This window comes from Pleurodeles waltl, chromosome 10 (genome assembly GCF_031143425.1).
Source record: "Pleurodeles waltl isolate 20211129_DDA chromosome 10, aPleWal1.hap1.20221129, whole genome shotgun sequence".
Lineage (NCBI taxonomy): Eukaryota > Metazoa > Chordata > Amphibia > Caudata > Salamandridae > Pleurodeles > Pleurodeles waltl.
The window spans coordinates 342,523,884-342,540,215 of NC_090449.1; the positions used below are offsets into that span (position 1 = coordinate 342,523,884).

Below are 16,332 nucleotides of genomic sequence, written 5' to 3' on the forward strand. Positions count from 1 at the left end.
ACACCACCCCATGGCACCCCAAAGACAACCCCGCTTCACAGACGAAGAACTCAGGGTCATGGTGGAGGAAATCGTTCGGGTAGAGCCCCAGCTGTTCGGCACACAGATACAATACACCAGCATTGCCCGGAGGACGGAGCTATGGCAGAGGATTGTCGACAGGGTCAACGCAGTGGGACAGCACCCCAGAAATCGGGAAGACATCAGGAAGCGATGGAACGACCTACGGGGGAAGGTGCGTTCCATGGTATCCAGGCACAACATCGCCGTGCAGAAGACTGGCGGAGGACCCCCACCTCAACCCCCACAATTCACATCATGGGAGGAGGAAGTCTTGAACATCCTGCATCCTGACGGCCTCGCAGGAGTCGGCGGAGGAATGGACACTGGTAAGTTGAAGCATCAATACTGCTTCCCCCCCACCTGCATGCCAAATCATACCCCAACCCTCACCCCCATCCTCGAACCCCACCCTCACCCCCACCCCCATCCTCACCCCCACCCCCATCCTCACCCCCACCACCATCCTCACCCCCACCCCCAGCACACCTATTCCCCGCCAATGTCTCACCATCACAACCCACACATCCCAAAACCTAGGCCTGCATGCGTCCACTAAGCATGGACACCCATCACCAAAGCATGCCCAATGCATATACACATCCCCCCCACAAGCCACCCTCACCAAAGCCCCCACACACGAATGCCAGCACTTGGGGACACGAGAACCCATAGATACACCCATATGCCACACATTGAAACTATAACCATACCTCTATACCCCTGCAGGACCCGACCGTCAACACACCGCGGCGGAGGGGCCAGAATTCTCCACACCCCCCACCCAAGAGGCCGTCAGCGATGACAGCAGCTCTGTCGACCTGGACACCGATGACCAGCCCGGACCATCGGGGACCTCTGGACAGTCGGTTCCCCTCACACAGGCCCAGGCCACTACAGACCCAAACCCCTCTGGGAACACCAGCACAGCTCCCACCCAGCGGGCCCATGCCTCTGTCTCCAGGGCGCGTCAATCTGCGGTGTGTCTACCACTACAGGGCACCCAGGATAACCCACCACCCCAACAACAACAGGGACCTGGGGGCAGTGGTAGTGGGCACACCGGCCAGGGGGCAGAGGCCCAGGGAAACAGGGCAACTCGGAGGGCAGCTGTGCGACAGGGGGGGGAGGAGAGGCCCAGGGAACCCACTCTCCACGAGGTCCTCACCACCATCATGGGAGCATACAACCGCTCCCAGGAGACGATGGCGACGGTACTGGCCCGGTTCCAGGAGATCCAGGTACTGCAGGAGGAACACTATCGGGGGTACAGGGAGGACATCAGAGCCATCAACACCACCCTGGTTACCATGGTAGGGCTGCTGCAGGACCTCATCAACACCAGGGAGGACACTCAACAACACCCAAGGGCCCCTGCCACTAGCCTGGACCAAGAACAGCCAACCACCTCCGCCGGCGCTAGTGGACAGGAGGCCCCCGCACAGCAGCAGCCCTCCAGACCCCCACCTCCTGCAGGAGAAGAACCACCCCGCAAGAGGGCCCTGAGATCTCGCAAGAAGACAGAGTAGGATGTCAAGACCCCCGCCAGCAATGGATACCACCTGATGTCATCCCACTGTCCCACATTGTCACCCTGTCCATCCTTGAACTGCCCATGCTCCATCTCTCCACAGGCCTCTGGACAATGCACCTGTGTGACTGTTACTCTGGACTCTGCCATGGACATTCCTTCACCATAGCCCCCACCCACTTGAAACCACCCATCCCATTTTGAGCACTTCAATAAACACCTATTTTGCACCAAAATATCTGGAGTCTGGCTGTGATTTCAATATATTGTAATTGACATGACAGTGCAAATATGTCCTTGTACATGGTGAAGTCAACAAACAGCTGCCACAAAGCTGTAGTCCATGGGGAAACGAAGCACAGGACTCGTAGTGGGGACCCCAGATCTGAAATAGGGAGGGAAAAGCCAAAACTCAGTCATCATACACTGGGGCAAATAGACAGGCAGCAGAGATGCAGGAGAGTAGTTAAGATTTACTAAATTATCTTTGAAATGTTACCTGTGTCCTATTGGAAGTACTGTTCAATGATTCTGTCCCTGTTGTCTGTTTCAGCCCCGTCGTCTTCCTCCTCGTCACTCTCCTCAGGTTCCACCGCTGCCACAACACCACCGTCTCGACCATCCTCCTGCAGGAAAGGCACCTGGCGGCGCAAAGCCAGGTTGTGAAGCATGCAGCAGGCCACGATGATGTGACACACCTTCTTAGGTGAGTACATTAGGGATCCACCTGTCATATGCAGGCACCTAAACCTGGCCTTTAGGAGGCCAAAGGTGCGTTCGATCACCCTCCTAGTACGCCCATGGGCCTCATTGTACCGTTCCTCTGCCCTGGTCCGGGGATTCCTTACTGGGGTCAGTAGCCACGACAGGTTGGGGTACCCAGAGTCCCCCACTAGCCATACACGGTGTCTCTGTAGCTGTTCCATCACGTAAGGGATGCTGCTATTCCTGAGGATGTAGGCGTCATGCACTGACCCTGGGAATTTGGCATTTACATGCGAGATGTACTGGTCAGCCAAACACACCACCTGGATGTTCATTGAATGGTAATTTTTTCTGTTCCTGTACACCTGCTCCCTGTCTCTTGGGGGAACCAAAGCCACATGGGTCCCATCAATGGCACTAATTACGTTGGGAATATGTCCAAGGGCGTAGAAATCACCCTTCACTGTAGCCAATTCGCCCACCTCAGGGAAAATGATGTAGCTCCTCACGGATTTCATCAGGGCAGACAACACTCTGGATAACACCTTCGAAAACATGGGCTGAGACATCCCAGAAGCAATTCCCACGGTTGTCTGAAATGACCCACTTGCCAAGAAATGGAGTACTGACATGACCTGCACCAGAGGGGGAATCCCTGTGGGTTGGCGGATGGGGGACATCAGGTCGGGCTCCAGCTGGGCACACAGTTCATGGATAGTGGCACGGTTAAGACGGTAGGTCAGGATAATGTGGCGTTCTTCCATTGTCGACAGGTCCACCAGCGGTCGGTACACGGGAGGATTCATCCGTCTCCTCGCCCAACCCAGCGGACGGTGCCTAGGAAGGACAACATGGAGCACACAGTCAAGCAACCCACAGGTACGTACTCACAGCTAGCACAGTAAACGATTCTCTATGCAGTGAATGGCGTGTCTGAGTGGCTATGCAAGGACTAGGCCTGTGTGACGCAGTTGAAATTGAGCCATGTGGGCCCTGGAAATGGCGGCTGCCTGACCTGTGAAGTGTGACAATGGGATGTGAGGTCAATGCGCTGGCGTGGCACACCGCGGCGGGCGGCGGGCGAAGACCGCGGCGCGAAGCCGCATTGGTTAACATTGAAGCCTATGGGTTTCAGGAGCCTATGGCGAAGGGCGCCGGCGGGACGCACCGCCGCGGTACGCACCGCCGCGGACGTGACCGCCATTTTCTATCTACTTATCCACTTGCGACTTGAACTTTCACAGGAGAGGACCTATACTGCAAGTGTTGCTGTGACCTCGGTCTGGAAGGGACAATGGCTGCTGCGCCTGGGGAAAGGGCCCCTGCCTTCACTGGAGAGGAGTTGGAGAAACTTGTGGATGGGGTCCTCCCCCAGTATGCGCTACTCTACGGTCCTCCAGACCAACAAGTGAGTTTAATTCAATCTGGATTTGGGGCCACTGGCTGGCTTGGGGACTGGCGGGGGGCCTGGCGGGGATGGGGGGCATGTTGGGCCTGGAGGGGGGCATGGCGGGGGGCATGGCGGGGGGCCTGGCGGGGATGGGGGGCATGTTGGGCCTGGCGGGGGGCATGGCGGGGGGCATGGCGGGGGGCATGGCGGGGGGCCTGGCGGGGATGGGGGGCATGTTGGGCCTGGCGGGGGGCATGGCGGGGGGCATGGCGGGGGCCTGGCGGGGATGGGGGGCATGTTGGGACTGGCGGGGGGCCTGGCGGGGATGGGGGGCATGTTGGGCCTGGCGGGGGGCCTGGCGGGGATGGGGGGCATGTTGGGCCTGGCGGGGGGCATGGCGGGGGGCCTGGCGGGGATGGGGGGCGTTGGGCCACTGGCAAGGAAAATGCTGACAAACTTGAACGTGGTATTTCTCCCTCCCTGTACGTGTCACATAGGTCCGCGCCCATGAGAAGATCGGGATTTGGCGTGCCATCGCCAAGGAAGTCCGGACCCTGGGGGTCCACCATCGACGCGGCACCCACTGCCGCAAGAGGTGGGAGGACATCCGCCGCGGGACCAAGAAGACCGCCGAGTCTCTGCTGGGGATGGCCTCCCAACGTAGGCGGGGTGCCTGCCGTCAACTGAGCCCCCTGATGTTCCGGATCCTGGCGGTGGCCTACCCTGATTTGGATGGGCGCGTGAGGGCAGCACAGCAGACACAAGGGGGTGAGTCCAAGCATTATCTACTCTGTTGTCGCGCAGTGGAGGTGTCTGGGTGGGGGAGGAGGGCTGTGGGTCCCCCTAGGCCAGGGCGATATCTGTAGGCTGGGCACCCCCGTAAGCCCCTGTGTCCCCAGCCACCACCCTCAGTAGTTTGTCAGTACAGCCATCCCTGGGCCGTGTCATCCATGGGTGCAGTTGTCAACTCTAGGCGTGTAGGGCATGTTCCACGGAATGCGTAGCGGACCCCAAGTGCGCAACTTAGTGCAGGGGGCATCTGTGTCTGTCATGTCCGCTAACTGTACCGGAGATCCATGTAATCAATATCCCTTTATTTCTCTCTCCCCCCCACTTTTTGTTTGTCTTTCTGTGCTTGTATGCATCAGCATCATCAGGCGGAGGAGAAGTGGCATCGGGGCAGGAGGGAGCTGCATCTCACATGGCCCAGGAGGGCCATGCCACAGAGTCAGACTGGACCAGTGAGACGGAGGGCGAGGGGAGCTCCACAACGGGGACGACTGGACCCTGCAGCGACACGGACACGTCCTCGGAAGGGGGCTCCCTTGCGGGGGTGGCACCATCCGTGCCCCCCGCCATTACAGGTACAGCCGCCACCCAGCGCACCATCTCCGCCCTTCCAGCAGCCCCTCAGCGTTCGCCCCGTGCCCGCTCTGCCAGGAAGCCGGGCATCTCCTTCGCCCCAGGCACCTCAGGCCCTGCCCCTGTTACCCCCGCTGCCCTCAGTGAGGAGGTCATTGACCTCCTCCGAACGCTCATTGTTGGGCAGACTACCCTTTTGAATGCCATCCAGGGGGTGGAGAGGGAGGTTCATCGCAGCAATGCGTACCTGGAGGGCATTCATTCGGGTCAGGCTGCCCATCAGCGATCGTTCCAGGCTCTGGCCTCAGCACTGACGGCAGCCATTGTCCCTGTCTCCTGCCTGCCTCTACTAACTCCCTCCTCCCAGTCTCCTGTTCCTCTGCCTGTCCCACCCACACCATCAGACCAGCCTGCACACACCTCAACACCCAAGAGAAGCTCATCCAAACATAAGCACCACAGATCACGCAGACATTCACACACGCAACATTCCGATGCAGACATGCCAACAGTCACTACCACCTCTGTGACCCCCACCTCCTCGTCTCCCTCCTCCCTCCCTGTGACGTCTACACTCACACCTCCATTCACCTCACCATCAGCCAGTGTTTCCATCACCAGCACACCCTCCACTCCAGTCCGCACACGTGCAGTCACCACCCCCACTGCCATTTACACGTCCCCTGTGTCCTCTCCCACTGTGTCTGTCACCCCCTCTTCCACACCACACAAACGCAGCCACCCACCCACCCAACAGCCATCCACCTCACGACAGCCTATCCCTCCTGCACCTGCACCCAAAGACAGCAAACGTGACTCACCTACAACCACATCCTCTCCCTCCACTCCCATTCCCACTGTACCTACCACTCTCCATTGTCCCAAGAAGCTCTTCCTCGCCACTACTAACTTCTTTCCTGACCCTGAGCCCCCCCCTCCTTCTCGTCGGGGTAAGAAGAGCACCTCAGCCACCACCAGCCCTGCAGCCCCCTTGACAAGGGTGCAGGGGTATTGGAGCCCGCCAGCCCGCATGTCTGGATCTTCGCCCAGCAGCAAGGGGACAGCCAGCCCACCCCCTGGGAAGAGGAGCAGAAGGCGGAAGGGGCGCCGCGGGAGCCCGCCTTCTACATCCCCCCCGGACACCACCCAGAGACAGTCACCAGCCACAGCTCCAAAGGGAGGAAAGGGCCACAGGCCCACGACTAAGGAGGGCAAGGGCAGCAAGTCGGAGAGGTCAGGCAGCAGGCCTGCTGCCCAGGAGGAGCCCACAACCCCCATAGCCGCTGCCCCGGGAGGAACCGGCACAGCTGCCCCGGGAGAGCCCACCACCCCCATAGCCGCTGCCCAGGGAGGACCCAGCCCAGCTGGCCAGGAGGGCCCCACCACCCACAGCCCAGGTGGGCAGTGAAGGAGCACCATCCCCGCTGCCCAGGAGGGCACCACCAGGCAATTAGCAGTTGGCCATAGACCGGCCGCCGTCTCCAGAACCGCTGAACTGGGCCCCGCCGTCTCAAGAACCGCTCCGCTGGGCCCCGCCGTCTCAAGAACCGCTGAACTGGGCCCTTCAAGGCAAGGAGCGCTGAACTGGGCCCCGCCGTCTCAAGAACCGCTGAACTGGGCCCCGCCGTCTCACGCACCGCTCCGCTGGGCCCCGCCGTCTCAAGAACCGCTGAACTGGGCCCTTCCAGGCAAGAACCGCTGAACTGGGCCCTTCAAGGCAAGAACCGCTGAACTGGGCCCTTCAAGGCAAGAACCGCTGAACTGGGCCCTTCCAGGCAAGAACCGCTGAACTGGGCCCTTCAAGGCAAGAACCGCTGAACTGGGCCCTTCAAGGCAAGGACCGCTGAACTGGGCCCCGCCGTCTCAAGGACCGCTGAACTGGGCCCCGCCGTCTCACGCACCACTCCGCTGGGCCCCGCCGTCTCAAGAACCGCTGAACTGGGCCCTTCCAGGCAAGAACCGCTGAACTGGGCCCTTCAAGGCAAGAACCGCTGAACTGGGCCCTTCAAGGCAAGAACAGCTGAACTGGGCCCTTCAAGGCAAGATCCGCTGAACTGGGCCCTTCAAGGCAAGAACCGCTGAACTGGGCCCTTCAAGGCAAGAACCGCTGAACTGGGCCCCGCCGTCTCAAGAACCGCTCAACTGGGCCCCGCCGTCTCAAGCACCGCTCCGCTGGGCCCCGCCGTCTCAAGAACCGCTGAACTGGGCCCTTCAAGGCAAGGACCACTGAACTGGGCCCGCCGTCTCAAGAACCGCTGAACTGGGCCCCGCCGTCTCAAGCACCGCTCCGCTGGGCCCCGCCGTCTCAAGAACCGCTGAACTGGGCCCTTCAAGGCAAGGAGCGCTGAACTGGGCCCCGCCGTCTCAAGAACCGCTGAACTGGGCCCTTCAAGGCAAGGACCGCTGAACTGGGCCCCGCCGTCTTAAGAACCGCTGAACTGGGCCCCGCCGTCTCAAGCACCGCTCCGCTGGGCCCCGCCGTCTCAAGAACCGCTGAACTGGGCCCTTCAAGGCAAGGAGCGCTGAACTGGGCCCCGCCGTCTCAAGAACCGCTGAACTGGGCCCTTCAAGGCAAGGAGCGCTGAACTGGGCCCCGCCGTCTCAAGAACCGCTGAACTGGGCCCCGCCGTCTCAAGCACCGCTCCGCTGGGCCCCGCCGTCTCAAGAACCGCTGAACTGGGCCCTTCAAGGCAAGGAGCGCTGAACTGGGCCCCGCCGTCTCAAGAACCGCTGAACTGGGCCCTTCAAGGCAAGAACCGCTGGCCCTTTGGCAGACGTGGCAGGGCAGGATCTATCTCGGGCAGGGCTGCAGGATGTCCTCTGGCCAACTTGCCTCCTCCAGTGGCAGTGGGGTCTGTTATGGACTGTATGGACTGTGGCTTTGCTCTCCCCAGGATGGCCCAGTGGGCAGGCCACCCACTGTATGGACTGTATGGACTGTGGCTTTGCTCTCCCCAGGATGGCCCAGTGGGCAGGCCACCCACTGTATGGACTGTTTGGACTGTGGCTTTGCTCTCCCCAGGATGGCCCAGTGGGCAGGCCACCCACTGTATGGACTGTTTGGACTGTGGCTTTGCTCTCCCCAGGATGGCCCAGTGGGCAGGCCACTCACTGTATGGACTGTATGGACTGTGGCTTTGCTCTCCCCAGGATGGCCCAGTGGGCAGGCCACCCACTGTATGGACTGTTTGGACTGTGGCTTTGCTCTCCCCAGGATGGCCCAGTGGGCAGGCCACCCACTGTATGGACTGTTTGGACTGTGGCTTTGCTCTCCCCATGATGGGCCAGTGGTCATAGAGTCCCCTCGTGGATCTGGCGTCGTGTACTCAAGTGGCTGAGGTGCCCCCCCTTCCCTTCCCCCTGAGGTACCTGTCCTATTTTCTTTCTGATGCCCCTGCAGTGTTCTCTCCGTGGAGTTCTTGTCGTGGGACTGGGCCTTGCCCCTTTGCACAGGACCCCTGTGATCCACGGACAGTGGTTGGACTACATTTAGTAGCTGTATATATTTTGTACATAGTTTATTTATTTATTGGGATTACTGGTGTACATATTTCAATATATCTGCCCGTTTATGATCTCTTCTTTTGGTCTTTGCATTATTTCGGTGGGGGGTGGTTTGTGGGTTGTGACAGTGATCTGTGGGAATGCATTGATGTGTGTGTTGTAGTGGGTGTGGGTGGGTGGGTGTGTGCCGGTAATCTTTTCCCTCCCCTGTGTCGTAGGTGCAGTACTCACCGATGTCTTCCGCGCCGCCGGGCGTGCTCCTGGTATATGAGCAGGTATAGGAGTGCGGGGATGACCTGCAACTCTGGTTCCATACTGCCGGAATCTCGCGTGGAGTGCGTAGAGGTGAGCGTTTTCCCGTTCGTAGTCTGTTTCCGCCGTGTTCTTATCGGCGGTGCTCCCGCCCCGGAAAAGGTGGCGGATTGGTGGGTCGTAATAGGGTGGCGGTACATTGTCTGCCGCCTGGCTGTTGGCGGGAACCGCCGCGCTGTTTGTTTGTACCGCCGTGGCGGGCGGAGTGTTAATACGGCGGACTGTGTTGGCGGTTCCCGCCAGGGTCAGAATTGCATATTTTAGACCGCCGGCCTGTTGGCGGCTTGGCCGCCGCTTTATCACCGACCGCCAGGGTCAGAATGAGGGCCAAAGTGGCTTGGTGGGGGTCACAGAAACAAAAGAGGAAGAAAAGGGCATCCACGTCCTTGACCACCACCCCGTCCTTTGAGGCCATGAAAGATCTGGACTGGTTGATGGACAGGTTCTGAGGACTACCATTGACAGGACTCTCTAGTAACCTTAGAAATTCATGGTACTCCTGGTGAATCTGTCAAGCAGGAGAAAGAAAGCATCCAAGGGCTGAATCTGCTCTTTCACTAAAGAGTCTGGCTCCATCCAAGGGGATGCGTATCAAGGAAGCTTGAACCTCTCAAAAGCCACTAGCACGCATCCAAGTGTGGTGTGGAAGGACGATGCTGGTACCTATTGCCTGGAATACACAATCTGTAGTGTCTATGCTGGCTCCCACAATGTATTAGACGTCATGTACAGTCTGTGCAAAGGAGTTCATAAAAATCTTAGGGAAGACAAGCAAAATCATGTGTGCCATATTCCCAAATTTTTTATTTCCTATCCGGTGAAGCAGTAAAAAGAGATTAGGATTCAGTTTACTCATTGACGTCTGCACAAAAAGACTCCACAGCTGAATACTGTGTTAGAAAGAATGGGTATCCATGAACCAGCCTGTGCTGTCAAGTAACTATGCTCACAGGTGGAGGAGAATAAGATTTGAAACATGACGCCATAAGGGACTCACTCAGAGCCTTGTTAAACAGCAACAAAATCTCGGATGTTGATGGCCAAGGCTGCAGATTCTCAGTCAGCAGGCTGCCTTAGTCACCACTGAGGGTAATTCCAAGCCCAAATCATCTGCAGCCCTGCACACTCTCACTGCAAAGAAAGTAGTTCAGCCCCATGGGTGAAGTGAATTCAGTCTTGGGTGAAGAGTCCAAATCTCTGGCTTTCTGTATGTGGAGTTAGGAGAGTAAATTGTTCCCTTATCATTGTCCTCATTGTTCAGGCTTCCAGACAGTATCAGAATTGGAGCCAAAAAAATACCTTCTCAAACACTGTCATTGGGACAGAGGAGTCATCCTCAATCAGAGGCTGTGCTTTATTGATGTCATAGAGTAAAATAAGGCAAGTTCTCATGAAATCAATTCCAGAAGCGCTAAACAGGCAATGACCTCACAACGTGAAGCAGAACGAACCTCCATTTGTTGTGCTCAGCGACATAGAACTTGGCTTCCCCATTCCGCATGGCTTTTGGATGCATCAGGGAATATCTGCTGCAAGACTTGGGGTCATGTTTGATGTTAAGGCATCAAAGACAGATGTTTTGTTGTTTCATGATTGACCTCTGCTAGATGCAAATGTGGCACGGATTAAACCACACATTATACAGGGAGACATACCTCTACACAGTCACAGCAATTTTTAAAGAATGGGTGAAAAGCTTGAAAACGACACTGGCAACATTTTGTTTTTCAGCAAAGGAGGGACCCATAAAGAGTTGGATTTCTCAAGCTCTCCGACAGTAAGTTGGGTTTGCCCTATCCCCAACTGTTTGCCTCAAAACCATTTAATTCATTTTTTTGTCATAAAAATACCATTACGCAACCTGATCATCTATCATTTATCGAAAGGGAAGGCAAAAGGATTATAAATTCGGGGAATATACTTCTGCATGAGAACTAGGGTTACAGGGATGCAACTTTTTACTGTGAACCTCAACCCATTCTGAACATAAGTTAAATCAATAGGAGAAACAGATTGGATTCTTGTTGGTTAGATTACTCAGACAGAGCCTACACAGCTGGTCAGGTTCCGGATGGATCAGCATACAAACAGACTCAGTGTAGGAGCATAGGGTAATTAGTTTTCAAACGAAAAATTCCGGAAAGTCACAAGCTCCACTCACAAATGTTACCTTCAATTATCCCTATGGAGCACATAATGAAGCCCTGACCTTTGCCAGTGACAAAACTAATGTAGAGCAAGCCAGACATGGGTGTGCAGAACAACCAAGGAGACACTCCTAGGCACCGCGTAATCAGAAGAACTTTCTGGCAACTTTACTTTGCTCAGACCCAAATATAGCAATGGGTAGATAACTTGCCTTCTAAAAACAAAATCAACACATTTCAGTTCAAATGCAAACATGGAGGTTTGAAGTTTTTTTAAGGTAATGTTACTTTTAAACTATGCTTACAGTCTGAACTTACTCTGAAGATTCAATTTTCCGCAGAGGGAAAATACAACTCATACACCCCAACTGACCCTCTGGTCCAATATTTCTATAGGTACTTGGCTAGTCCTTAAAATAAAATTTCTATGTACTATCGCATTTTGAAGAAATGGGTTCTTCAGCACAGTGAGCTAAAGTAATCCGTCCAAGTTCACTCAATGTTGGCAAATGGGAAAGTCGGAATTGTTACATTTTATTTCAGTTATATGCACTAGTGTATAGCACCATCTTTGTTCTGTAACAGGCTTTTGTGCAAAAGCATTATATAAATTGAAGATATAAATGAAACTTAATTTTAGCAAACATAGGCTAACCTGCAAAACATTACACAGCTCTTTTTATACTAGTCACCCGATTAAATCTTAGTTAAAAGGGTTGGGCCAGTGGTATGGTATACGTGAACAATGCATTAGTCAGTGACCTAGCTTTTGCAAAGCTTCTGGCACTGTCAACAAGGTGAGCCAACAACATCTACTGGGAAAGGAGTGCTCCTGGTAGCAGCATTCTGCATTTAGAGGTCTCACTTGAGTTAACGTGGCAAAGGAGGGGAGAAGGCTTGGTCCATCTAACACTCTCTTTGCTCCTTTTTGGTTTCTTCTAGATCTGTTCCCTGAAGGCAAGGAAGTCAACCCCCGGAATTACATTGCATGCATCCAGTACATAATACAGAACATTATATGTCAGGATGTTACTACTGAAAGAATCAGATCTGTCCTCCGGGTCTCAGTGAGTTTGCCATTTCTGTCATCCCAGTGTTGGATGTTTAGCTAATCTTCTGGGACCCTTATTGGTAACACCTCAACTCTCCACCTTTTTAGCAAACTCCAAGTTAACTTTCTGAGTCACACACCAGGAGTGGGAAACAATGCTGGCATGCTGACCTGTTCACATTATATGAGATACTTCAATTATATTATGTGCTTTTCTTACATAAATAAATTGATTCACATAACCTAAAACATCCTACTATCTAAATGTATCTTTAATTCTATCTATAATTGTTTGAAATGGCCCTTTTTGCACGGTCATTCCCAGCCTTTTTGCCTCCTTCCTCCTGTTTTTTCTGACCTGTTTTTGTTGGGTTTAGGACTCTGGGTACTTTACCACTGCTAACCAGTGCTAAAGTGCATATGCTCTCTGTGTAAAGTGGACTGTTGATTGGTTTATCCATGATTGGCATATTTAATTTACTGGTAAGTCCCTAGTAAAGTGCACTAGAGGTGCCTAGGGCTGGTAAATCAAATGCTACTAGTGGGCCTGCAGCACTGGTTGTGCCACCCACATTAGTAGCCCTGTAAACATGGCTCAGACCTGCCACTGCAGTGTCTGTGTGTGCAGTTTTAAACTGCCAATTAGACTTGGCAAGTGTACCCACTTGCCAGGCCTAAACCTTCCCTTTTACTACACGTAAGGCATCCCTAAGGTAGACCCTAGGTAGCCCCATGGGCAGAGTGCAGTGTATGTTAAGTTAGGGCATACACTAGGGTGTTTTATATGTCCTAACAGTGAAATACTACCAAATTCGGTTTTCACTGTGCAAGGCCTATCTCTCTCATAGGTTAACATTGGGGCTGCCTTTAAATATCCTTAAAGCGCAGTTTCTCTTTGAGAGCAGATACAAATTTGGAGTTTAGGGTCTCTGAGCTCACAATTTAAAAATACATCTTTTAGTGAAGTTGTTTTTTAGAATGTTAGTTTGAAAATGCCACTTTTAGAAAGTAGGCATTTTCTTGCTTAATCCATTCAATGACTGACGGTTTGTGGATTCCCCGTCTGCATCAGTTTGACAGTTGAGATGTTCACACCTCTCCTCTAGACAGTGATACAAAAGGGGGCAGGGGTGTAGCCTGCATATCCTGATGAGCCATCTGAGCTAGAGAGGAGGGAGGAATTGTCGTTCACACCTGAAAGGACTGTGCCTGCCCTCCCACAATGCATTCTCTGACCCCCTGGTGTGCGTCTGAGGCCTGGCCTGGACAAGGAAGGATCTTGCAAACACTTGAGACTTTGCTTTGAAGTTTGCCAACTTCAAAGGCAGAACTGGGTATAAGAAGAAGACCCAAAACCACAGACTTTTAGAATCTTTCTGGAATCAAGAGGACCCTCTGCAAGGAGAAGAGCTGAAGAGCTGGAGGAGTACTGTCCCTTTGCTGTGTTGCTTTGCTGGACTGGCCTGCAGTTGCTGCTTCTGCCTGAAAAGAGTGCAAAGGGTGAACTTTGCTGTGTGTCCTGCTTGAGAAAATTCTACATGGGCTTGGAGTAGAGCTTGCCTCCTGTTGGAAGTCTCAGGGATGCCAAAGACTTCAGTTTCCTCGACCTGCAGCACTGGGAACTGTGTGTTTTGTGATGTTCAAGAGGAGAAACCACTGCGCCGTCGCCAATGATGCCGCTGGCCTGCACCATGACCTGCCGACGCCACACGGAGTCACATTGCCCCGCTTTGCACCGCGACCCTGGTCTCCCCGACTCCATCATCGGACGACTTCGCCGAGCCACTGCTCGCACCCCGACCTGTGGGCCGCGCATTCCGGCATCGCCTGCTGACACCGCATCCGGGCATCCCAGACGACGACGCTCCTGCTGACACTGGCGCCCCTGCCTGCACCGTGGCCTGAGGACACCGCTTGTGAGGTACACGAAGCACCGTCCCGTCCCGCACCGCAGCCCCAGTCTACCGACGCCAGCACCATCGACTCCTGTGTCGTCACCAGGCATCCTGCCTGCACCGTGACCAGTGGACACCGCTTGTGAGGGTCACGAAGCACCGTCCTATCCCTCACCGCTGGCTTGGGCCTACCGACGACAGCGATTCAGCAACGAAAACACCCTGCCTGCACCATGACCTGTGAACACCACACGACGCACTGCCCCGCTTCACACCACAGCCCTGGTCTCACTGACACCGCTGGATGCCGTCACCGAGCCGCTGCCTACACCGTGACCTGTGGGCACCGCACGTTGCATCATCCCGCTGCACACCACAGCTCCGACGCCATCCACGCCGGCGCACCTGACTTCATCAGCCTGGAGCTCGATCTGCAACGCGTATGACCACAAGGGCCCGACGACTCCTGCACCGACTCCGGAACCGACACCGCTACGCCGCTCTCCGGAGCTCACCACGAGGATCACAACGCCCTGCAAATCCAAGGTACTGTTTGAGGGTCTTCCTGACACCGTAGCTGGCCCGCAATGCCACTGCCAGCCTGAACTGTTGGTTTTGTTGATCACAACGCTCTTTTAGCCCCAGGTAGAGCTATTGACTCCAAGGCACTGTATTTTTGAGTAAATCTTGCAGAAGTCTTATTTTTATTACTGTATGTTGGATTTTTTATCGTATTTGGTCTTGTTTTATAAAGATAAATATTGGCTATTTTTCTAAAACTGGTGTGGTGTCCGTTTGTAGTGTTTTCACTTATTACTGTGTGTTATGTGCAAATGCTTTACACATTGCTTCTGAGATAAGCTAACTGCTCGTGCCAAGCTACCAAGTGGGTTTATCTGAGCAGGTATCTCCCTTATCCTGACTAGAGTGAGGCTCCCTATTTGGACAAGGTGCAAACCGACTGCCAACAAGAAACCCCATTTCTAACAACAATTAACATTTTATTCCTGATTTGGATCACACTCTACTTTGACTTTAGAAGGGCTTGTCGGACCTGATTACATTGTTTTCTTGTCATATTTACCTAAGTCTGCCAAAACAGGCAATCTCTATTCTTAGATCCAGGGTTGTCAGTCAAGCTGATAGAGAAAATCCTTTTCGGGAATGGATACCGACTATCTGAACATTCACTGACTACTACTCATCAAAACAGAGACACAGAAGCTCAAAGAGACTGTGGGGGTCATTACGACCTCGGCAGTCTTTTGAAAAGACCACAGAGGCCGCGGGAGACAGAATACCGCCATTGCCGGCGGTATTCCTGTCTCCCTATTATGACATTTCCGCTGGGCCAGCGGACGGTAACAGTGATGTCACATCAACATTGCAGCCGGCTCGTAATAGAGCCGGCGGCAATGCTGATGTGCAGCCGGTGCAGTAGCAACCGTCGCGCATTTCACTGCCCGAAATTCGGGCAGTGAAATGCGCGACGGGGCTATGCCTGGGGACCCCTGCACTGCCCATGCCAAGTGCATGGGCAGTGCAGGGGCCCCCAGGGGCACCCCAAGTCCCCTTACCACCGACCTTTCAATGGCGGTGTGTACCGCCACAGACAGGCCGGCGGTCGGGGACTCATAATCCCCAGGGCAGCGGTGCTTGCACCTCTGCCCTGGCGATTATGACCGCCAGGCGGAATCCTGGCGGGAAAATGGAGGGGCCGGCGGTATGCCGTGGCAATTCTGCCACGGTCATAATTGCTGGCGGAACACCGCCAGCCTGTTGGCGGTGTTACCGCCAACATACCGCCGGCAGCCAGGGTCGTAATGACCCCCTGTATGTCAGAGGTCTCTAAATTACTAACCCTCTAAGATTTATCAAATCAAAAAGAGTTCAAGATGTACTCACTTGAAAGGGCGTTGGGCTATTGCCTTTGTCACTGCACCGACATGCTGTGCAAACTCTAGCCAGGTATCCAAGAAGAGGACATCAGTGTGAGACCACAACTGCAAAACCACCAGTGCCTGAGGGACAGAGTCAAACAAATATGATTAACTTGCTAAAGGAGCTGTTACACCTAGACCATTGGCTATTTACTGACATGAATGCTTACATGCTTTGCCAACTACTGGTGGCACCTGAAACTGCTGTTCATTTAGAGCATTTGTGTCAGATACCATTTAATAGGTTGTGATTCATACCCTGCTGTGCACCTTAATCAGTGCGAGGTCTCACCCTAATCAATGCCCTTTAAAAAAACAGAGCCACTATGGTTTGATTTAGGTCTTTGGCAAAGAGTTTGAAGAAAGGGTGATGCTAATGTGTGGAAGCCTACGGACTAGGCATCAGAGAGCCATCAAGTGGCTAAGGGTAAGAAA

At 54.3% G+C, this 16,332-nt stretch overlaps 1 protein-coding gene across 1 annotated transcript in view; it reads right to left on the bottom strand.

The window, feature by feature from the left end:
• The window catches only part of EME2 (essential meiotic structure-specific endonuclease subunit 2), a 186,819-nt gene that overhangs the window by 46,036 nt on the left and 124,451 nt on the right, over positions 1 to 16,332 (bottom strand). Inside the window, exon 6 of the mRNA XM_069210563.1 lies at positions 15,863 to 15,978. Coding sequence (XP_069066664.1) covers positions 15,863 to 15,978 — 116 coding nt within the window. The remainder of the gene's footprint in view (positions 1 to 15,862; positions 15,979 to 16,332) is intronic.